The following is a 23,827-nucleotide window of genomic DNA, read 5'->3' as shown; positions in this document are numbered from 1 at the left end:
GAGTGTATCTTGTGTAAATGTACATTTACGATGCCCTCAAAATAACCCAACATTACATACTGCCATTAACTATGAAACCGCTGGCAACAAAAGTGAGTACACCTCGAAGTGAAACTGTCCAAATTGGGTGGCAAGTGTCAACTGACAGGAAAATGTAAAATTCTACAGTGCAGTTGTTAAGCGAATCAATACACAAGGCACTGTCTGAGAGCATGAAACATTTGTGTAGGGGGCGACAAGGGGAATTTTTTCGCTCAAATACTCGCATTCCTTTTTGTTGTATTTTTCAATTAGTCTGGAACCATAGAGTAGAGGAATATTTGTAGAATTAGTGAAAAGTGGGATGTGTAATATTATTCCCTGTGATATATGATAACATATTGAACACCTCAAAGGTAGAAAATTTTCATTATCTTTTGAACTTTGCCCATGCAAACGCGCAATCACTGGTGATTGGTTGGCGTGCTCTCACACCCACCAAATGTCCCCCCGCCCCCTCCGTTGTCGCTCGGCTCCCTAGCGCACCTTTGACCGCGGCTCCACTTCGCACGAGGCACCTGACGGCGAAAATGTCCGAGAAGGGAGCCTTCGACACCAACGTGCTGACCCTCACCAGGTTCGTCCTGGAGGAGGGCCGCAAGGCCCACGGAACCGGCGAGCTCACCAACCTGCTCAACTCCATCTGCACGGCCGTCAAAGCCATCTCCACCGCCGTCAGGAAGGCCGGCATCGCCAACCTGTGAGAAGATTCTTCTTCTTTTCTTTTTCCTCCCCTCAGTTCCATACCTGAAGGCTTCTCTGTCGACGCTGATGTGGAAAGCCGTTTGAGCATTCATTCCATATCCTTGACATCCATCTTAAGATTCAAGAACTAGTATGAACTTTGTCCTCACTGTTAGGACGGTTCAGCGTCAGTAGCATTGTTTTTTTTTCACGACTTGTGCCGCTTTTGGCTTACTAGTACGGCCTTAAGACAAATACGATTTATATCCTTGATATTGAATAAATGCTCAAATGACTTTCCATAAGGAATTGATTCAATATCCTTGATATCCAGCCTAAGGTCCGTGTACTAGTATCCTCTTTGTGCTCATAGTAAGACAACTTTGGCATACTAGTAGTACGACAACCTCATCTTAGTTGAGAAGCGCTAGATGTTAACAGGTAGAATTTTACAGCGTCACTTGTAGTACTAAGTAACACAGAATTGTCAACTGGTGCATGGTTTTCGCTTCACTAGTAAATTGGATTTGTCTTACTAGTATGCCATAGCTGTCTTACTTGTGAGGACAATGACTTTACTAGTACATGAAGCTCAAACTGGATATCAAGGATACCAGATAAATCCTGAAACTGCTTTGACATCCTTGATATCGAGCTTCACGTCTGTGTACTAGTACACGCTGTGTCCTCACGAGCATGACAACTTTGGCATACTAGTAGGACACCTATATGCTACTAGTGAGGTAGACATCTGACATAAAAGTTGACATAAAGTGTACAGTACTACTGTGTATTACTCTATGTTCAAGAGTTTAAACAGTTTTAAAAAGTATAGGAAGTGTTTATAAGTGTATTGTAGCGGTTAATAAGGAAGATTAATGAGAGTCTGGGAAAGGTTAAAAATAATTCAAATATGTATAAATATAAAAGATTATATAAATAATCGAAACAATATGTGACGCTACTTCGTGGATTTCACCTATTGCGAAGGTGGCCCGCTATAAACGAAGGATTTTTGTATCTTCGCATTTTGGATAACAACAAACAACTCACAGCATTTGGACATACAGTACATGCTTTCCATTGGACAGTTTTGCGTGTTAAACATGACTTAGTATTCATCAAAAGTCCCAGTAAACCTCAACTCTTTCCTTAAAGTGCACAAAATAAGTTCGAGTAACATCCTCAAAAAGTGGCAATTAGTTTGCACGCACAAGCAGCATTTTGTACTTCAACCGGGGCAAAGGTACACGCTGGTTGGGGGGGGGGGGCTGGGGGATTTTTGTTGTTGTTTTTTTTTTGGAGCCCTTTATCAGTGTCAACAGACTCACAGTGGCGAGTTTAGTCAAATCAAAGGTCCTCCTCCTCCTTCTCTGGGCAGGTACGGCATCGCCGGCAGCACCAACGTGACGGGAGACCAGGTGAAAAAACTGGACGTCCTGTCCAACGACATGGTCATCAACATGATCAAGTCGTCCTTCACCTCCTGCGTGCTGGTGTCCGAAGAAGATGAGCACGCCATCGTCGTGGAGTCGGACAAGAGCGTAAGAGAGCCAATGTGCCCTCTATGCGGACTTCAGTGGGGTCTTACCCGACTTAATCCACCTTTTAATAGCACCGCTATCACGGCAAAATCAGAGAAACCATCAATATTATACAAAAACTCAATATAATCGCACACAACTGTGCCACGTACGTCATTAAGAGCGCTTCACAATCAATATAGAGCTAATAAAATGACATAAAATATACGAAATATAAATAATTGACATCATACTCAGCAGAAATGCTTGATTATTAAATGTATTCATCTGTGCAGATTACTACAGAAGTCTCATTGCTAATATAGTTTAAGTTACATGAGCCGGCACTCCTGATTCTGAAGGACCTGGGCAGATTACAAAAAAAAATAAAAAAATTCAACATCCACATTTACATACTGGAAGCAGTGTAACTAAGAGGAATGCTACCAATTGATGACAACTGACTGTTAGCAATAAATTAATACAATTTAATGGAACAAACGCTATAAATGTAGGTCAGTTCTTCTGACCGTGTTCATGTCAGCAGGGAAGGCCTTGCACTGGTGACTCCAATGACAGCGTTGATGATGTAAGAAATTGTTCCCATTTAGGGAAAATACATCGTCTGCTTTGACCCGCTGGACGGTTCCTCAAACATCGACTGTCTGGTCTCCATCGGTACCATCTTTGGCATCTACAAGAAGGTGACTGTGGACATGAAATGTTATTTGCATATTCTTGGGGGAATCGCAATCAACGGTGAAAAGAGTTGAGATGGTCATGCAGGTACTAAGCATAAGGAACAGAAGTCAATTTCATAATTTGGTATCAGCAATTGTTATGAGATACTCAAATTTGACCCGTATCATCCTATGTGTGCATGGAAAATACATTTTATGTCATGGAAAATTACTTTTATGTACCGCAATTTCTCGTGTATAATACGCACCCATGTATAATACGCATCCCCAAAGTTGACCTCAAAATTCTGGAAAACCCTTCTACCTATGTATAATGCATTTTTGCAATGCGTGATTTTACTTCTACCCATATGATCAAAACATCAAGTATTATATCTATTTTGTTAGTTTTTTCAAAGAATTATTTTGCAGTTTAGCACTTGATTTGAACACGTAATACATTCTTTTTATTTACTTGCTCTTATTTTGAAAGTTCACAGACCTATTTTTACAACGTACACAGGCAGAATTTGTAAGATGTGTACAATTCTTTAAAGGAAACGTGAAGGGCCAGACGAAACACATTTAATTTTATTTTAATGGGATTCTCATTCATCTGTCAAGCATTTCAGAAAAGCATTATCATTAAACAAAACATAACTATGAAGAAATTAATGATGGTTGCTGTTCAGTCATCATTCATGTTAAAAAAACAACAACAATATTTCACAAATTCTTCCAGGGTATGTAAACCTATGGGCACAACTGTACATATATGCAGTCATACGTCATATTGGAATGAAAGTGTACAGCTTTTTCACAACCTCTAGATGGCGGCATACATTTATAAAATGGGAAAGTTATTTTCATTTCCCCCCCATACCTATGTATAATGCACACTATTGACGTTTGACGATTTTTGGGGGGGAAACAAAAAGCGCATTATACACGAGAAATTACGGTAAGTGTCAATGCAGGAACCGTCGATAAAAATGCCGTTGTGCCCCCTAGACCACGGAGGGCGAGCCCAGCGAGAAAGACGCCCTGCAGCCGGGGAGGAACCTCGTAGCGGCCGGTTACGCTCTGTACGGCAGCGCCACCATGATGGTCCTGTCCACCGGACAAGGGGTCAACTGCTTCATGCTCGACCCCGTGAGGCCGAGACTTGTCCAATTGTGACCGCGATGTTTCCTCGTGGTGAAAAAAAAAACCTCACCGATTTCAATTGCTCCCCCAGGCCATCGGGGAGTTCATCGTGGTGGATCGCGACGTGAAGATCAAGAAAAAGGGGAAAATCTACAGCTTGAATGAAGGATACGCGCAGCATTTTTACCCCGAAGTGACGGAATATGTTCAGAAGAAGAAATTCCCTGAGGTCAAAAGATTAATTCATTAAAACAATGAAAAGTAAATGCATTCAAGCTGTAGATTTTCTTGAGATAAATGTTTCTTGAGTGACAACTGAACTCAAGAAACATTTCTAGATAAATGTTTGTTGAGTTCAGTTTTGCACCTTTGTGATGTTTAATGACACCGAGTACGCTGTGTTTCCAGGACGGCTCTGCTCCGTACGGCAGCCGCTACGTGGGCTCCATGGTCGCTGACGTCCATCGCACGCTGGTCTACGGCGGCATCTTTTTGTATCCCGCCAATGTAAAGAGTCCAAAAGGGAAGGTGAGAATGTGACGCGGCTCCTCCCACACGTTTCAAACACATTTAAAATGACTAAAACACACTTGGTAAAGTATTCCTTAGAACCTATTTTCACTCTCTCAATGTCAAAAAATGGGATATTCAACATCAAAATGTTCAATCAAGCCATTAAATGTTGTCCAATAAAAGTCAGCTAGCTTATTGCTAACATATGATGCGAAAGGCCATAGATGCGCTAATGGAAATTAGCATCGATGTTACGGCAATTATAAACCTTCATAAAACTGCTGCCTTAGCACACACGGAGCAACAACAATGACAGCAACAACGACTTTTTGTGGAGATTAGCAAATGATGGACAGCGATATCGGGGAAACACCGTAATATTGTCGCGACACTGTCACATGACTTTAACAGAGCGGTTTGGCATTCAAAAATGTTACTTGCTGAAAAGCCCACCTATGAACTGTTTTTGTGAACTTTGTTGAAGTGAGATGAGGCGCTTCATGGCGTGCTATAGCCAATTACAACTCTTATCCGGGTCATTCCATTCTCAGGGCATTGAATCGATCCCAACTGGACTGTTGTGGGCGTCTTGGGAGATGTTTCACCTCCCATCCGAGCAGGCTTCATCAGTTCGTGCAACAAGGATTAGTTAGGGTTGACTAATCTGGTTAAAAAGCTTTTGGGGAGGGGTGTCAATTGCTCGCGGAGTTTTAGGGCTTCACTTGAATGTCACTGTATCGTAAATCCACTGTAACGTCACTGGAGCGTTTTAACACCTCTGTAATGTGACCAGTGCACCAATTCTTGCGGCGCGTCCGTTTCTCTCAGTTGCGGCTGCTGTACGAGTGCAACCCCATGGCGTTCATCGTGGAGCAGGCGGGCGGCACGGCCACCACGGGCGCCGGCAACGTTCTGGACATCCAGCCCACCGACATCCACCAGAGGGTCCCTGTGGTGCTGGGCTCGCCTGACGACGTGCAGGAGTACATTGCCATCTACAAGAAGCATCACAAATGAGGTCAGGCGTAAAAAAAAAAGTCACATGACTTGACTCCAATCAGATTTGTGGGGTTCATAATGAGGCTTTTGAGAAGTCAAACTCCTGTCTCAGCTCATCGGTACGGCACTCATATTAGTTGTTTATATTGTCTGTTTACATGTTGCTGCGCAGTTTTGTTTTCCGTCTGCTTTTAAAGGGTTAAAGCACCGCAGCATATGTGCTAATTAGAGATAGCACTAAGCTAGCCGACTGAAAGGCTAAGCTATGTGCTTGCTTTAAATCGACAAGGTGGAATTCTCTTTGAAGCCACTTTTTTTTGATGAATTGTTCACTGTTTGCCACATTTCTGCTTATCGTGAAGCGTGTTGAACGCTATTCGCCGAACGATACGTGACTTACTGCCACTGCTGGTAAAAAGTCATCTGTTAAACCCAACAATGCTCTGTGATGTCGATGTTTTTTGTTTTTTTTTTCCATTTTAGATGAAACACTCTTCAGCTCGACCGCACTGAAACCGCAACCCCGACGACCGCCGGGGACACGCAAATTCCGACGATCTTCTCATTTGCATCTCTTATTGCGACTTGACCTCCATTTGTTTAGAAAAAAATAGACGAATAAAAGTCTATCACACAACTCTGTGTTTTCGCCATTCTTTAATCGGAACTCGGAAATGTGAATCTCCAAACTTTTTTTCTTCCCTCGTCCACATCAGTCCTGAAAAAAAAAAAAAAAAAAACTCCCTCTGAGCGTGAGACATTGAATTGAGGTTTTGAAATAACATCACAGGCCGTCACTGGCGGCGGCTCTCTTTTGGAAACTTGGCAGGCGAAAGCAGAAAATTTTCCCTCTTGGTGGAATTTTTACCGCCTGCTTCAAACTTGGCAACTGAGCGCTTGTGGACGTGTGAAGTGCGCTTGAGTCATCCGGGAACGGGGCGAACAGATGTTTGCTACACAATGTTCTTTTATATGCAGCGGTGGGAAGTAACAAAGTAGAAATACTTCGTCGCTGTCCTGAAGTACATTTTTCAGCTGCAGTTGTCATGAACACCCGTGACAACAGCGGTGCCTTGAGATAACCGGGACCGTGTTCTATCTCAAATCATCTTTCCTCATTGAAATGAATATAAATGCCATTAATCCGTTCCAGCCTCCGCCAAAAACATTTTTTTTTGGAATAAGGAAAATAGCACTCTATGAAATTGTACATTATGAAAACATACAGTAATGACATCATTACATAATTTTTGCTTCAATTCAGTGGACGTCGTGCTGCCCCTTCTGAGGGCATAATTGGAGACGGTCGCAACTCCTCAGTAAGCTGCACTAATTTTAGTCATTCATGGAGAAGATAGACAATATCTGTCCGTAAGTATTGTTATGTTATCGGTGTGCACGAGTTGAAAAAAAACCATTTTTTTGTTGTTTTTGTTTCAGTTTTGCATTGTTTGTTGGCGTTAAGCTAAATGGAGCTAAAAGGCAAAGTTGCGATTGTCTTTCCACTTTGACAGCTTGCAGCATCTCTTTTTTTTTTTTTTGAAGGCACCAATGCATTGTAAAAACAGTACTTGACGGTAAAACTTCATTTTTACTTTTGTACTTTAACGCATTTCGGAGTATGTACTTTTTTTTGTTATTTACTTTTACTTGTGTAAAATAGTTGAATCACTGCTTCAATTTCTGCCTTTTAAAAAAAAACAGTGCATGTACTTTCGCAACCTCAGTTTATATGTAAAGCGAATGCATGGCCACCTTTCCTGCTCCTCCTTTTGTCCCCCCCCCCCCCCACTTGTTTTATTGCCACTTTTTTTTTCATGGATATGATTATAGGTTCCCGAGTGGATATTCAAATGTTGCCGAAAAAGCCAAAGCCACCCAGTTTATTTCCCCCACTGTGTGTGGTGCGTTTACTCGCTGACACAAGTGAAATGTGCAGACATGACTACTTCCAAAACAAAAAAAAGCGTGAACACTGAGGCCTTCAAGAGGTAATACAAGTACAATAGATTTGAATGTGGATGTGAATACTTGTGTTTGTTTTTTTTTTTATGCTCATCATTGGCACCGTGGTCGCTTTTGCAACTGCAACTCTCTTCTCTCGCGACAATGACGCAGAGGAGTCCAACGTAAACTCTGCTCGTCCGACCACCCGGCCTAATCCAAACAGCGCGACGAGGGAGCCATATTTGTCCTACTACCGCCACTGAGCTCGTCTTCCCGCCGCCACTTGAAAAGCCACGCAGAGTGAGTCCAGAACCCACAACAGAACCTCAACACTCAACTGCGGTGCACCTATGACAAAGCGCGTAATGTTATGTCTAAATGTGTGTTACTAGGCCATTTTAATCATGAAGAGACGCCCGCTCAGAGGGATTCTTGTGTAAAGGTTTGAATCAAAGATGAGTGCTTTCACACCAAGTACCACCTCAAAAAAAAAAAAAAAAAAAAAAATACTTTTTCTTCAAGTATCACCGTCACGACGAACATTAAAATACAGTAGCTAGTAGGCCGAAGTGTTCATCGAAAACAACACGGACGTTTTAGTCCTTAAAAGTCTGTTGAATGTTATTCTAAGTCGCCGTCACGTTGTGCGCATTTTGAACATGAACACTTCACTTAAATAAAGGAAATTGAACACACGCACACACACACACACGCACACAAAAACTCAAATGAAGAGCCAATGAGAATTTATTGTAATAAAACTGTTTTATTGTAAATAATCAAATGGGAAAAACAGGCGTAAAATAAACAATTTTGCATATACAGGTACATTTAACATTGTTTTGTTAGATAGATTATATTAAAATCAATAAAAAATAATCCATTAAAAACTAGCATGAATGACTATTAAAAATACACTTTTATGAGTATAATGAATTCAATTATTTTACATATCATTGATGTTGGGCGGAATGTTGAAATATCGTCAATTTCATGTTTTTTAACAAATGAATACTATTGGTCTGGACCCAAGTCATCTGTTATGCTTACAAATTATGAACCGAGTTAAAGCGTTGAAGTAGCTTGAGAACAAATGTGCTACTTCACTTGGACACTTCAAACTGTCTGAAAAGTATCGTAAAACTCCGCCTGCTCCTCACTCTGCGGGAGCCGCGTGACATTACGTCACCTCAAGATCGAAAGCCTGGATGTTTGTATTTTTTAGACAGTAATAAGTGAAAACAGTTGTAATAAATGAGCGATTTTTTTGTTTTTTTTGTTTTAGCTTACGAAATGAGCAATTGAAAGAGCAGAATAAGGCATACCGGCTCGAATGATGCGATGACTTTGGGATTTATTCGTTTACGACCTCATCTACGAATGACGAGGCCCATCTCTCCATTTTAAAAATCAAATGTGGCCCTGTAGTTAAAAGTTCTTTTTTTTTTTTTTTTTTTTTTTTTGCAGAGCTCATGTAAAAGCTTGTGGTACTTTCCCAGCCACAGAGCTTCGAAAACCTCCAGAGACATCACTAGCATTTTAATGTTCTGGGCTTTATGCTGACTCATGGTGTTTTTATCTATGGTTTCTTTTTGTTTTTGCCTCTCACTTGGATTACTTTTTAATAGGGACCAAGCCCAAAACCCACTGGAATTTTTTTATTTCTTGTTTTTTTTGTTGTTGTTGGTGTTGAAAATTCAGCCCCCTGGAGCCCGTTTCACTTCACAACTTGGAATTTGATAGGCACGTCTATGATGAGGAGAGCCACAAGAAGGTCTCAAGAACCTATGGCTGAAAACACACAGCAAGGCTGCCATCGTAAGTCAGAACAAACATTTTTGACCATTTTTGAGGAACGTATCGGCCCCTCCCCATACCAGTTTCATTTGGGAACATGAGATTGGGTAGACCACCAACAGACCCACAAAAAGTCGAAGAAGCCCTACCCGAAAAGACACAATATGTCTGCCATTTTGGGAAACACTGTTCTAGCTTCCCAACCGGTGTGCCGTGAGAAACTATCAGGTGTGCCGTGTAAAATTGTCCAATTTCACTGAATTGTTCCCACATGTTCTTTTTTTTTTTTTTTTTTTTTTTTAAATCCACATTATATACCTTTGTTGACCTAGCAATACCAGTGACGTATAGTGACAGGGACAACAATAAAAAAAAAAAAAAAAAAACTCAATCAGATTTCAGTCACTGTGTTGCCAGGCAATTTTCAGATGAAGTTCACTGAAACTACATAATTATAAATGGGACTGTTTCTTTAACACATCTGATTTCAAATCCCCTCGATGAAGTCCGAATTTTCCATCCTCTGATTGGTTGGTTTGAGCAAAACGTTTTGGCTCGCTTGACACGTCCGCAGCAATCTGCACAGCACTGGAGATAAAGATATCAATCGGCAGAGCCCATTAATTCATTGAATAATTAATCATAATTAATGGTGCGTTGTTCGCAGTTGGATGCAGTTTTTGTTGTTGTTGTTGCATTTTGCGTGGATGGATGGTTTCTATTTGCAATGTGAAGGGGTGGATAAAGTCAGGTAAAGTCCACTGGAGCGAAAGTTGGGGAAAAGTGACTCGTCCTCAAGTTTTTGGGCTGCGCAAAAGTTACGCGCGTTTGCGTCACCGCGTTGAGGTCCAATCAGAATCCGGCAGAGTTGCAACTAAAGTCAGAGGGTGGAACGAGAAGCGGCAGTGATTTGTGGCTCGTTTGTGAAGCGAGCAAGCATGAGGACGTCGAGGAGGAACCCCGCGTTGCGCATTCACTCCGCGCGGAAAAGTCACGCCGCGTCACGCTGATGGAGCGGCGGACAGCCGCGTGGATATGCGGCGTGTTCGTGCTTCTCCTCGGCTTCTGCCTCTGCAACAAGCAGAAGCAGCGGCCGGTGTGCTGGAAGGCCATCGCGCAGTGCCACAGCGAGCCGGAGTGCCTCTATGCCTACGAGCAATACACCCACGCGTGCGCACCGGTGCTGAGCGGGGAGCGCCGGACGTGCCCCAGCCACTGCGTGTCTGCCCTGATCCAGCTCAACCTGACGCGCGGCGGGCCGGCCCTGGAGGACTGCGACTGCGCATTGGACCCGCTGTGCGCCAGCACCAAGCGGGCCATCGAGCCCTGCCTGCCGCGGACGCGCGCGAGGACGGGCTGCACGGACGCGCGGCGCCGCTGCGAGGTCGAGCCGGCGTGCGGGGCCGCCACCCGGGACTACCTGTTCCACTGCCGGAGGCTGTTCGGAGGCGGTCGGCGGTGCTCGGCGCAGTGCCGCGCGGTCATAGCGCGCATGCGCGACATCCCCGCGGCCAGGCGGCTCGACACGTGCGTGTGTGACGGCCAGGAGAGGAACATATGCGAACACGTTAAAGTCAGCATGAAGACGTTTTGCAAAGACGGGGAGGAGGACAAGTCGGACGGCAGCGGATTCTCGGACGCGGAGGACGACGACGACGACGACGACGACGACGACGCGGGTTTTCACGCCTCGGCCGCGTGCGCGCGGCTCCAGAGCGCGCTCATCACCTTGTTGCTTTTAACCGGAGGGGTTTTCATATGAAAATGAAAAATGGCGAAAACCCGAGAATTGCGAGGGTCTCACCAAAAAGTTTGAAAAATTGCGTAAACGTGGTGGTCGCCATGAATAACGGACAAACAAAACAACAATAAATCAGGGTATAGGTGCATTTGTGATTGTTTTTCCTTTCTTTTTTGGGGGGGGGGGGGAGAACTTCTCTACATAATGATCCATTAGGACACAGCCCTGTCTAATAGAAAATTAGTCCTTTGGCGCCATCTTGTGTCATCTGGATGCTAAGGAACTATGTTGAAATAAGGCACGAACACTGTCTAATAAAAAAAAAAAAGTAGTAATTTGGTGCCCTCTTGTGGCTTGAAGTGAGGCCAAAGGCCTGTCGAATATAAAAGTAGCAGTTTGGCACCATCTTGTGGCATCAATAGGCCATTACAACCCTTTTTTCCCCGAGGGATGGGGGTGTCAATTGCATGCAGATTTTTCTAATCGTAACAGGACTTGGTCCCTCAATAAAGTCATTCATCACTTTTGTTGCTAGGCGGATTTCATAGTGATCAATGTTAACTGGCTTATGGGCCAATGGAAAACCACCCATTGTGACAGGAACAGGAAGTGATTGACAGGCACTGAGGAAAGGACTCCCAAAAGTTAATTGACACACTTTCATTCACACAATTGAACCACTGCTCTGTATTAAATATTGAAAACGGATCTGGTGGGGCACTGCCCCTCATGTTGAGTAAAATTGGGTATTTGCAATGCACAGAGCACAACTATTGCACTCGCCGGCCATTGCGAACGCCAAACGTGTTTGAAACGTGGCGCACGCTAAAAAGAATTGTTACCCGTTTAAAAGTCTCCCCAAGTGTGTTCATGTTTCTGCTGACTGACTTAGAAAGGCCAACCCATGAAGCAAGTTTCACTTCGTAACGTGAAACTTGGTTGCCTATCTTGTGCAAACTGGCAAAAAGTCTTAAAAAACGCTACATGAAATCTGATATCACACCGCTTCGTTGGTTTTTGAGGTTTTGGTGTGTGTGAGACGTTATTATGGTGTTTTTTTGGAGTGTATTTAAGAAGTTTTATGGAGGGTGTGAATTTTCCTGACTGAAAGAGTTTTTGGAATGTGTATTGTGTATTGTTTGAGAGTTTGTTGTTGAGAGAGGATTTTCTTTGGAGCCTAAGAGAGGTTTTTGGTAAGTGTGAGAGTTGTTTTGGTGAGTGCGCAAGGTTTTAGTGAGTTTGAGAGTTGTGTATCGGAGGTATCTTGTTGAATGTGAGAGTTTTTTGTGAGTGTAAAATATTTTTTTCGTGTGAGAGGCTCTTGTTGAGGTGAGAGGTTGCGGTGAGTTTGAGTTTTTGTTGGTTTTTTTGGGGTGAGTTTTATTTTGAGTGAGTTCAGGTTTTTGGCGTGTGAGAATTTGAATTTGAGATTTTTATGGTGTGTGAGAGGTTATTTCCCTGAGTATGAAAGTCTTTTTTGAAATGAATGTAAGTTTTTGGTTGTGAGTGTGAGAAGTTTTCGGTACATGTAAAATGCATCTGATGTGTCAGAGGTTTTAGGTGTGTGAGAATTTTCATTTGTATGAGATTTTTATGGTGTGTGAGAGATTATTTTACTGTGTATGAGAGTTTTTTTTGTCAAGTATGCAATTTTGTAGTCTGAGTGCGAGAAGTTTTCGGTACATGTAAAAGGTATTCGATGTGTCAGAGGTTTTAGGTGTGTGAGAATTTCCATTCGTATGAGATTTTTATGGTGTGTGAGAGGTTATTTCCCTGAGTATGAAAGTCTTTTTTGTCAAGTATGCAATTTTGTAGTCTGAGTGCGAGAAGTCTTCGGTACATGTAAAAGGTATTTGATGTGTCAGTGGTTTTAGGTGTGTGAGAATTTTCATTTGTATGAGATTTTTATGGTGTGTGAGAGATTATTTTACTGTGTATGAGAGTTTTTTTTGTCAAGTATGCAATTTTGTAGTCTGAGTGCGAGAAGTCTTCGGTACATATAAAAGGTATTTGATGTGTCAGTGGTTTTAGGTGTGTGAGAATTTTCATTCGTATGAGATTTTTATGGGGTGCGAGAGTTTATTTTGCTGCACATGAGAGTTTTTTTGGTAATGTATGCGGCATGTACGCTAACATCTCAATGAGTTTCCACACGAATAAACTTTCATTTACTTGTCAAGTTTTGAAACATTGGCGGACCAAAAATATCGAAGCTCGAATACATATTTTGCATTTAATTTTCCCAAGGGAAATGCATGGCAATGGAAAGGATGAGGTTTTGTTAGAAGGTCTGAGACTACCTCATAAGCCGCAAAACTGGCAGGCCGACGTCAACCTCCCTGTTTCGTGTCGGTACCATTCGCACGGTTTAAAAGGGGCTTCTGAAACTAACGTGCGCTTCACACCGCAAAGTTACGCCAGCTTTGACAGGCAGGCTAACAAAGGCGTTCCCGCTACGACTCAGAAACCAGAAAATTCTACTATTTTCTGATTTGGTAACTTCAACCCTCCGTTCCGCATCAGTACCTTTCACACATCAGCAAATCAAAGCCAGCACTTGAGGAGGGTCGCACTCCGGGCCGGTTTCGGGAGGCGCTGTGAGAGAAAGGCGAAGGAGGGGCTGATTTATGACGGGCGGCTGTGCCGGGAAGGGTTGAATGTCAGGCTGAGCTGAATAGCGTTGCAAAACTGCAAATTTTCAGTCGAGGCGTCAGTTTTTATGCAGGGCTGAATCGTCACTTTTTTTTCCCATAGGGCGGGGGGGGGGGGTGAGGTTGTAAAGAGCATGTGGTGGGGGCGGTGGGGGGCGGGCACGACATTATTTTCACACCACTGGGACAGCTGTAAGGACTAATCTGCTCTGTTGTCCCCCAATTCCTAAACACTTCAATGGCTCTGGCGACCCGGGCAAAAGGGGAGGCGGCCTTTAAGGAGTGCGAGGGGGCTTCATTGACACCCCTTGAAGGGCGTTTGTCTTAAAAAAAAACAACAACAGCCCCTCACCTCGGAGCAAGCAAAAACTGTTCGGAGCGCGAAAAAGAAAGCTAGTGTCGCGAAGTAACCAAGTACAAACACTTTACTACTGGACTAAAGTCGATATTTCAGGTATTTGTAATTTGCGTGAGTATTAATCTTTCTGACAACTTTTGCTCCTTATATTTCGTCGCTGTCGGGCGGAATCCTCGCACCTCGACAACGACTGTTTTTCAAGAGAAAAACACACACACGCACACACACACACACACACACAAACAAACGGCAATTTTGCTTGCTAATTGGAGATGGCTAAAATAAATTTGCACAAAGACGTACCTCCGTGGCTCACGAACCAAGCTTTACAGTGCTCTGTTTGAACAAAACAAGCCTACTCAAATGTATCTGACCGAACAATTTTCACTTGTGGTCTCAAAGAATTTCAATATTCCCGACCGACATTTGCGCCACTCGGCCTCCGCAGAGTAAGGAAAGTGACACGGTTTCACAACACTTTTCAGACACTTTGAGCATTCAAGAGCGCTACTTGATTTGTTTACAAGCAATTTTTACCAGTTAAAATGGGCTAATGTGTAAAAATAACAGACCGATAATATCGATCAAAAAGTATCTATTACATTGACCATATTTGGACATACGGCCTTTCCGCCTGACAGTGACGATTTGAAAACAGATGTCTGTACTTTCTGTAAATAAATAAACAGGTCAACTAGAACTAATCCATATTGTGAACAAAAAAAATCCACTGCATGCTCAATCCTGCAAACAAACGTACGTGTCCTCTAAATTACACGATGGCTCCTCTTGCCAGTTTATGATAGCCGCCACGTTGTACAGTCAAAATAAATTGAACGACTAAAAATAATCTATGATATCAAAGTGGACTGAAAGTCGTATCTGTGTGGTTGTTTGAAATGTTCAACGCTTAATTCTCTTTGTCTTGTGTTTAGTTTGACAGTAAACTTCAACTGGGAGTGGCAATAAACAGACTCGTTTTGGAAGAATTGTTCCATTCGTTAATGCGATTAAAAACACGGAAATGTTCAAGCGCTTCTCGCCTGGTTTCCGTTTGAGAGTGCGACGGGGGTTGGAATGTGTCCTTTGCCTTTAAAAACGACTTCTTGGCCCAATGACTCAATGCACTCGAGTCATAACAAACAGCACGTGGGCTGTATTCTGACGCAATCATTCTAACGAAGCTTTTTAACGCAATTAAATGGAATCAATGTTCCCCTTTTAAGTGAATTCAAATGCTATTACGGCGCTGAAGTATTCGTGTGTTGGATGTGCCGTTAAGGGGCGTAGTTTAGTGGGTGTAATCTGGAGCTGGAGTCGGGTAGGTTCGTTAGTCCGCATGTGAACATCTGTTTGTGAGTTGCGGCCTACAGCAGCTGCGTGCAAGTGTTTTCATTTCAGTTTCAATAAATGTCTAAAGGCGCATTGTTGACTCTCCTTGGCCACATGTGAGGGCATGACGGTTTCTTTAGCGCTCCATTTTTTTTTTCACTTACACAAAAAAAAAATCGACAACACCGTAAGGATTATGAGACAATTTTATTTACACGATTAATGTAGTTGCAGAGTCGCCACTCTGTATTCAATATAAAACACATTTTCAAAACATGGAATCCCCCCTGATTGAAAAAGACTACAAATCTACTTGCAAAAGCAGCCCAAGTCTGTAAACTGAAGCCATTTCCGACCACTAGAGGGCAGTATTACATTCCTCAGCAGTACTCTTCACTGCTGGTGTCTCCCCTGCAGAGGGCACCGAGCAGCCCGTTTGTGTTGCAGCCTCGTGTCCTGGTGCGTTTGCCCCCGCTGCAGTCAGACCAGTCGGACCAACAGGACCAGTTGCCTTCTTGAGAGACCTCAGGCCGTTCGCCTGCGTTACGAACAAAATAGATCGCCAAAGGAAACGCGTCAAGCGTTAATATGGTCAGTAGAGTTAGTCGTGAGTAAGAATGTGTCACACGTTCTGACTCTCACCTGTGTACTTGGCTTTGTCGCCTCTGAAGTTCTGGCAGGCCATTCCCTCAAAGAGGTGCGGGCACAGGCACAAGCACTTCCCGTCCAGCAACGTGACGGTGCCGCCGTTTTGGCACGGCTTACACTTGCAAACGCTGTGCTCTGCCACGTAGTCCGCTGTGCCCCGCTTCATGTTGGCGATCCTCACGTTGGCGTCGGCCATGCCCAAGGGAACTAGCGTATAAATGGGCTGCGGCTGTCAGAGAAATGGTAATACAAATGCTAATCAATGGCCCGCAAGACAATTCGCCGTGACCTCACACGTTCTTCCGCGTGGGCAAACCTCTCGCTTCCTACCTCACTGCTGAGCAGCGCCGGGGCGTCGGCGATGGTGCGAGCCCACGCCTGATAGGTATCGATGTCCATCAGTCCATCCTTATTTAATTTAGCCCTCATGGTCACCGCACTTTCTAGGGTGCCTCCTTTCACGGACGTCATCACCTTGTCCACGACGGCTTTCCCAGCGATCTCATCTGCGGGTAAAAAAATAAAATAAATAATGGCAATATTAGCCCCCGACCTCCAGTGAAAGGAACTCTGAATGCTTCGGCATACCAAGAGATTTTGGACATTCCCCACTTTGGGGGCGCAGTTTGGAAATTTGCCCCCTTCATGTTCCAGCACGTCTGTGCATCGGTGCACAAATCAAGGACACGGATGAGAAAATTTGACGTGGATGAATTTGACTGGCCTGCACAATCCCGACCTCAACCCTATAGAACACTTTTGGATGAATCAAAGCGTAGACTGAGCGCAAGGCCGATGTCATATGAAATCATACGGATTTAGAATGGGATATCATTTAAATTCATGTGTCAAGGCAGGTGAGCGGATACTTATAGCAAGACGAAGAATTGGAGAAGAACCACAACTAAACCCTAATAATAGTCATTCCCACAGAGCAGAGAGATGACAGTATATCCCAATGAGTAGTGTTGTATGCCATGTGTGTATGTGTTGCTGCTCTGTGTGTGTTCAAGATTTATAATTACCGTAACATTTATTTTAATTTCTGTTAGACCTTTTGAGGTGTTTCCCAATATATGTTAGCCTTGAGCAAGCAGACTTTTGTAATATCAAACGATTTGGTTTTGGTTGAACTTTTTCACCTGTCACAGGCGCGTCTCGAACACATCCCTCACGTGAAACGGGGTTCACTGTAAATTCCAGAATTCTACGATATTCCAAGGTTTACCGTGACAGACAAGTAAATACATTCCACCCAAACAAATCTGTGATATAGCCTGGCCGTGGTAGGTGGAAAACAACGAACGGCGTAAATTCCGGATGAGTTGAAGCAAACCTTGGGCTTTTGTGGATACGTCATTACACTTGTCTTCTTTGTGGTGAGCTTTTCCGTCGCTAATTGTTTCTGCGATAAAATCCGCCGAGATGCCCAATTTGACACATTCTTGAACTTGTCTGTCTGTCAGATCTGAAAGAAGGAAAAAAAAAAATGACGAGTTGAGCTCCTGTCAACATTCCGAGGCACTGCGCGATGACTGCCGTACTTTTGGCCTTGATGGCGTCCTGGTTGAGAACATAGATGAGTTCATATTCCCCGCCAGACTTTCCGTTTTGAGTGTAGTGCGTTCCGTAGTCTTCCAGGAAGGCGAAGTAGATGCCCTTGTCGTACTCCAAAGGCAACGACCGGACGTGCGCCAAGAACTCGTCGGCCACTTGGAGCTGGTGGGAACGAAGCCTGTAGGTGCTCATCTGGATCCTGCCCTTCACCCTCATGAAGCTCTTGTTCTGAACCCGAAGACGAAGAAAAATGAAGGATTATACGGATATCATCGCTAGCCCTGTACCCACTCTTGAGAACTAAAAAAAAACAAAACAAAAAAACACGCCTTTTGCAAACAAACATCAAACATTTGGCAGACATTCTAATTCCTTCTTTCCCCATGCCATTAACTTATAAAACTTATTGACTTGTAATTTCATAGTCATTCTCTCTAGTGGTACGTGGGCTCCCTCTAGTGGTATGCAAAAGAATCACCAAATTAAATGTTCAAACCTTGCATTATGTTTTTGTTGACCCAGTACAGTACATTTGTTAAGTACAATTCAGTTGTATTTGACTTTTAAGTCCAATACATTAGCGTTAAATTTTTTCGAATCTTTTGTTTATGGTGGAATTTTTTGAGGCGGTATTAGAGTGACTCCGACTAGCGTAGACAAATTCCTTATGTGTATTTTTTTTTTTTTTTTTACACACACAGTCGTGCTTTGAGATACGAGTGACTCGGTTTTTCGACATACGAGCCGTCGACTCTGATTTGCGAGTTCAAACTTGAGACACAAGTGCTGTATGGTGGCAGTGTAAAATAGAATTAGTAAATATGATTTTTAAAAAGAAGAGGGTTCAAGTCGTTTATTGCCACTCCCAGTTTAAGTTTACTGTCAAACTAAACCTAAAGCCAAGAGAAATAGACATTGTGTATTCAAAACAACCACTTCGCTTAGCCCTTAGTCCGTTAGCTTAAGGATAATGCTAATATAGGTGATGATTAGCATGTATGTGGCTAAGTTGTAACCCTTTAAGCAATGGATATTTGAACACAAATGGAGCAGCAACGCATGACAGAGAATATAACAGTACTCACAGTCATATATCTTGTTGTTTATCCTTGTGAATAATGACAATATGACTCCCACTTGAGTTCTAGGCAGGAGATGCCCCACTGCAGTATGATTGGCTGCTGCATTGATGCAGGAAAGTAAGTGTGAAGTATGAATTGAGCTTTATAGTGCCCCCAGGTGGCCAAGGCGCTTGCACACCAGAATGAGCAGCACAATGTGCATTGAATTGAATGATAAAGTCAGTTTAATACTTGTTAACTCTATTTAATGATGTCATTAATGTATGTTTTAAAGTATAACATTGTAAAGTGCTATTTTTCTCATTCAAAAACAGATTGCTGTTTTTTTTTTTTTCTTCTTGCTGTTTTATGGGGACCCAAGGAACGAATTAAACTCGTATCGCAAGGCGCCACTGTACTTGGCCAATAGAGCCGATTCGGATTCGGATTCTGATGGAGATCACTTACCCGGATGTTGGAGTACTCGGAAACCTCCTTGATCATGGTTTTCTTCTCGTACTGATACTCTAAACCCACGCTGCCCGGCGCTTTCAACATGGACTCCTCGCTCGGGTTGAACTTGAAGGAAAGTCCCGCGTCCACCTTCCTGCTCATCTCGCTCAGGATCTCCCTTAGCAGGCTGTGCGTGTCCTCATAAATTTCCCTGGAGACCGTTTCTTCCGCCAGCGTCTGGAAAATCAAGGAGCTCGGTCACCATGTTGTACTAATGCATTTTTTTTGTCACGGGGGGGGGGGGGAGTTGTTTCTGGCTCACCTGATAGTTGAGCACGCCGACATTCCACGGAAGCCGGTCGTACTTTCCGGTGTTTGGATTCCTCACTCGATCGCATCGGCCGTTGAAGTAATCGTTGTTGAAGGGGTTCATGCGAGGGTCCGACCCCAAAATGTTGATTCTGGTCGAAGGACAAAAGGGGACATGTTTAGACTGCAGACCACTCTTTGTGTTACTTAACCACTGCAAGCCTTCCCAGTTAACATGGATATTTATTTGACTTCTAAAGCTGTCAATGGCAGTGAATGTGTTAATGGATTTTTTTTTTTTTCATTTTGATGAAAATCTAATCTTTTTTTGAAAACTTTTAAAAGATATGCTATTTTTTTTTTTAATTCTCGTATTTGGTCGCCACTATTTTCCTTTACTTCTGATTTCAAATTCGAATTGTTGTGAAAAACATCATAACAATTCAAAATGCAGGGGCAATTTTTGTGGTAAAACAGTGAAACTGTTAACAAAAATAAAAGAAGAAAAATGATTGAGCGAAAATCAGCGAGTAATTGACGCCACCTCCTAAAAGATTTATAAGAGTCAGTGTAAGAGGAGGCCATGGCCCTGTTCAATAAACAAAAAGTAGTGCTTTGGCATCATGTGCCATTTATGTGCCAACGGACTGTGTTCAAGTGAGGGGAGGAAATTCATTTAGACATAGCATCGCCCTGTCTAATTTCAAGCGATTTCTTTGGCGCCATCATGAGCATCTTATTGCCAAGGAATTACGTTCAAATGAGGGGAGGGTTAAAAAACAATGTGCCAATTGTAGGAAGAAACCGTTAAACATCAATAAAATTAATATAACCGTCATTACAGCAGGTTTGATCTTGGAAATGCTCAGCAGGCTGGATTAAAGAACGGAAGCCGTAGTTTAAGTATTCAGAGGCGAATGAGTTTGCAGCATTGAATCCACTCAGCCATACCCGTATCCCGCCGTCCGGCCTTGCTCGTTGTTTTCCAGCGCCTCGGAGAAACACGGGCGGCGGCCGGGGTCGCAGTCCTCGTCGGATCCGTCTTCGCAGTCGTAGTCCGCGTTGCACGTCAGCCTCTTATTGATGCAAGAACCTGCGTGGAGACGGCAGTTTGTCACTGAAGACAATTACAGAAGAAAATTACAGTAGCAAAAGATTCTTATAAACACTCATCCTCATGCGCTGAGAAATAAGTTACATACACTTTCATGTTGTGTTCCCCCACGTAGTTGTCAATTGCAGATTTGTTTTTTTTTTTAACCTCTGTTATTTGCTGAAATCTCACCTATTTGTCTGATAGAAGTAGTGCTTTGGCGCCACGTTGTGCAATTTGGTGCCAAGGAACTACAGTGGTAGCTTGTCTTAAGTGTTAAATTTGTACTGTGATCATGTTTGTAACTCAAATCTCTTGTATCTCAAATCGACGTTCCCAATAGAAATGAACGGAAATGGCATCAATCCGTTCCACTCGCCAAAAAACACCAACATTTGGTGTTGTGGCATCCATAAGTAATTCTAAACTTTAAAAAATATATATATATTTAGAGCAGGACTTGCTCTCTCAGGGGCTAATTTTATTGTGTCCAGAAAAAAACTAAAATCGTAATAATAAATTAATTTACCTGACTCGCACTGAAACTCTGTGTCGGAGCAAGCAGGCTGTGGAGGTTGTTGACATGTGGCGTCGCTTACGCAGGACTCTCGCTCGCCGATGGAACCCTGGCAAGACTCGCCGGCGAACTGTCCGAACACCACGGCGCTCCGAGAACGCCTCTGACCATCCAATGTGACATCAGAGAAAATCACAATCAGCTGTTGGCTCAAAAGGCCATAATATCAACAAAATAAAGCCGAATTTAGTTGATTCATTTATTTGTCAGGGGCCGTGTAGAGAAAATCTTCAACTCAAGAGTAGTGATGCTGTGTATCGGATTGTAACTACGTAGCTAATTTCCATCTGAAGTCCCTTTGACGGGTAAGGAAGAAAATAACGGAAAACGCTGTCTGTAGAAATGTTTAAATCTCGACTTAGGACTTATTTTTAGACTCACGCATTTGGTTAAACCACACCTAGTATGCAACTATTCTCTTGCCCTGCCCCTGACATCTGGATTTTGGGCTGTTTTACTGACGCTTCCCCTATGCGGCAAAGGAAAGTGCAATGGCCTTTGATGAACCCCTGTCGCATAGAAAATGGCAGGAGGACAAGAGGGCCGCAAGTCATTCCCACGATGCACTTGTGGCTGCATGCTCGAATGGCCTCGACTGAAACGGACTCACTCTGGTTAACGTGCACGGATCACACGCGCTCCACTCGGCCCAGCGACTCCACACGCAGTCCACGGCGGGCGGATCAGGAAGTTCCACACCCCTGAAAAGACACCATTAGCGATGGAATTAGCTCGGGCGGGTGTTCCGTCAGGAGGAAGTGGACAATTATCTTTTGTTATCGCCTCAAATCTGCTGTTTAAACGGTTGTGAAACATATTTGTGTTAGGACTTACTTAACAACTACATATCTAGTCTCGAGACACAAAACTAAAAATACAGCAGCTAGCGTGCAAAGGCTAGCTCATTCCATGATTTGTTTGCCATTTATTCTACTCTACTTGTGTATACTGCGTAGTGAATCAGATTAGTTCAAAGTGGTTGAGTTGCTTTTACGAAGGTTGATGTTCATCGTACAATTTTAGAACATTTCACGAGTAACATTTTAGAATAGGTATATGAATGACACAAAGTGATACGTACGTTCCTTTTCCAGGGAACGCCAACATGAGAAAGAGGGCCGGCGGGACGGCGAAGGCGATCCTCATCTTGAACTTGCGGAACAACCGAAATGTACAAAAAAACCTTTGGGCCAAACGGACTTTTAAGCCGTCACTCTGTCAATGATTGCCGCGTTGCAAAAGCGCACTTTCGCTCCTTTAGATTTTAGTCTCGGCGATATTGATTGGCGGACTGGGAATCTCCCAAAGCGCGCAGACAATGTTTGTTTAAAGAAGTCAGAATGTTTTGTTCAGTTTTATTTAACGCCCAGGGTAGTCATCAGTTTTTTTTGTCGCGTCTCCTAGATTTTTCCGAGAATTCGCCCCCAGTTTAATTTCGCATCATGAGATTTGGTAGCCATGTCTATCATGAGTAGATTTACAAAAGAAAAATATCTATGACTCAAAAGATACACAAAGTCTTCAATTTTAGTTTGAAGCGGTTAGTTTAGCTTTATGTTGGCCATTTCCAGAGGTCCTTCAAAGACAAACTCAGATTGCTACCGAATGCAAACTGCAAATCGACAGATGATCGACTTCATTGCTAAATGAATCCCTTAATTCATCGATTGAATTGCTCATTTATTCCAGCCCGCCTGTAGCGTTGCACATTGCAGTATTTGCTAGCATGTTAAGCTTTCACTTTTATTACACCAAACTGTGTGGCTTGATTTGAAATATTAGAAATTGTTGAAATATCCAATGTTTAATTCTTCTTTTTTTTTTTTTTTTTTAAGTGTCAGTTTTACAGTAAACTTAAAGGGAATGGGACGATTAACAACTTGAAGCAAGCGCGATTTGCCTCTTATTTGGAGAACTGCAAGTGAGCGGGTCTTCTTTTCGGTTTCTCCAAGTGATGTTATTCGATAGTCTCCCATTTCTTAAACACGAGAGAGTGAGAAAAGGTGCGAAGGAATATTTTTTTTGCGCGTGTTTCATTCAATTTAAATTGGTTTTAATAAGTTGTCGGTTGGTGAAGCTGAAGCATAAATGAGGCCAAACGTCCTTAATTTTTTTATTGTAGGGAAAGCACAAATGGATTCCAATAGGGGCATTTTTGGGATGATGTAACAAATTTATTTGCCACTTTTACGGTAAAGCGACGCCGGTTGCGCAACACGCTGACACTGGCTCAGTACATGTAGGTCAACCTTGTCAAACTCACAAGTAGGCTACATTTTTGAGTACAACCCCAATTCCAATGAAGTTGGGACGTGCGTTAACCGTTCCTGGGTGTTGTTGATAAACGGCTTTTGTTTTGCATAGTAGAGTTTCAAGTCGCACTTACGGACGTCGCGCCGAATTGGACTTACTGACATTGGTTTTCTGAAGTGTTCCTGAGCCCACGCGGTGATATCCTTTACACATTGATGTCGGTTTTCGATGCAGTGCCGCCTGAGGGATCGAAGGTCACGGGCATTCAATGTTGGTTTTCGGACTCGCCGCTTACATGCAGTGATTTGTCCAGATTCTCTGAACCTTTTGATGACATTATGGACCGTAGATGATGAGATCCCTAAATTCCTTGCAATTGTCGAGAGACGAGATCATTATTATTTGATGCACATACAGTACTTTTTGTGACATTTTTTGGGTGGTCTGTTTGGTGGTTGTGCTGCGG

The 23,827-nt window shown here is 43.1% G+C and overlaps 3 protein-coding genes across 3 annotated transcripts; 2 read left to right on the top strand and 1 right to left on the bottom strand.

Moving 5' to 3' along the window:
* Positions 1-557: 557 nt before the first annotated feature.
* LOC133413740 (fructose-1,6-bisphosphatase 1-like) lies at positions 558-5,602 on the top strand. Its single transcript, XM_061698478.1, has 7 exons — positions 558-739; positions 2,105-2,267; positions 2,858-2,950; positions 3,938-4,078; positions 4,164-4,301; positions 4,481-4,600; positions 5,414-5,602. The coding sequence occupies exons 1-7, from the start codon at positions 570-572 to the stop codon at positions 5,600-5,602; spliced, it is 1,014 nt and encodes a 337-aa protein (XP_061554462.1). The 5' UTR covers positions 558-569.
* Positions 5,603-10,019: 4,417 nt separating this feature from the next.
* LOC133413828 (growth arrest-specific protein 1-like) lies at positions 10,020-13,248 on the top strand. Its single transcript, XM_061698671.1, has one exon. It carries the CDS (start codon positions 10,338-10,340, stop codon positions 11,088-11,090), a length of 753 nt encoding a protein of 250 aa, XP_061554655.1. The 5' UTR covers positions 10,020-10,337; the 3' UTR covers positions 11,091-13,248.
* Positions 13,249-15,651: 2,403 nt separating this feature from the next.
* c9 (complement component 9) lies at positions 15,652-23,607 on the bottom strand. The gene is made up of 12 exons (XM_061698426.1): positions 23,524-23,607; positions 22,190-22,260; positions 21,719-21,809; positions 21,061-21,211; positions 20,390-20,531; positions 19,452-19,590; positions 19,145-19,366; positions 17,603-17,843; positions 17,395-17,526; positions 16,389-16,564; positions 16,053-16,287; positions 15,652-15,948 (listed from the first exon to the last, which is right to left on the bottom strand). The coding sequence occupies exons 1-12, from the start codon at positions 23,572-23,574 to the stop codon at positions 15,791-15,793; spliced, it is 1,809 nt and encodes a 602-aa protein (XP_061554410.1). The 5' UTR covers positions 23,575-23,607; the 3' UTR covers positions 15,652-15,790.
* Between the last annotated feature and the right edge of the window lie 220 nt (positions 23,608-23,827).

Source organism: Phycodurus eques, chromosome 15, assembly GCF_024500275.1.
Source record: "Phycodurus eques isolate BA_2022a chromosome 15, UOR_Pequ_1.1, whole genome shotgun sequence".
In the NCBI taxonomy this organism is placed as follows: Eukaryota; Metazoa; Chordata; class Actinopteri; order Syngnathiformes; family Syngnathidae; genus Phycodurus; species Phycodurus eques.
The sequence above is the reverse complement of the archived record's forward strand: the minus strand, read 5'-3'. Positions and strand labels throughout refer to the sequence as shown.

Excerpts from the sequence above, each read along its gene's own strand:
- c9 (XM_061698426.1), bottom strand. The coding sequence starts at position 23,574 with ATGTGTAAAGGATATCACCGCGTGGGCTCAGGAACACTTCAGAAAACC. Across the intron at positions 20,532-21,060 it reads AGAGTTTCAGTGCGAGTCAG|GTTCTTGCATCAATAAGAGG; the intron begins GTAAATTAATTT and ends GTCTCCACGCAG. Across the intron at positions 17,844-19,144 it reads CCGAGTACTCCAACATCCGG|AACAAGAGCTTCATGAGGGT; the intron begins GTAAGTGATCTC and ends CTTCGGGTTCAG.
- LOC133413740 (XM_061698478.1), top strand. The coding sequence starts at position 570 with ATGTCCGAGAAGGGAGCCTTCGACACCAACGTGCTGACCCTCACCAGG. Across the intron at positions 740-2,104 it reads AAGGCCGGCATCGCCAACCT|GTACGGCATCGCCGGCAGCA; the intron begins GTGAGAAGATTC and ends TTCTCTGGGCAG. Across the intron at positions 4,601-5,413 it reads TAAAGAGTCCAAAAGGGAAG|TTGCGGCTGCTGTACGAGTG; the intron begins GTGAGAATGTGA and ends CGTTTCTCTCAG.
- LOC133413828 (XM_061698671.1), top strand. The coding sequence starts at position 10,338 with ATGGAGCGGCGGACAGCCGCGTGGATATGCGGCGTGTTCGTGCTTCTC.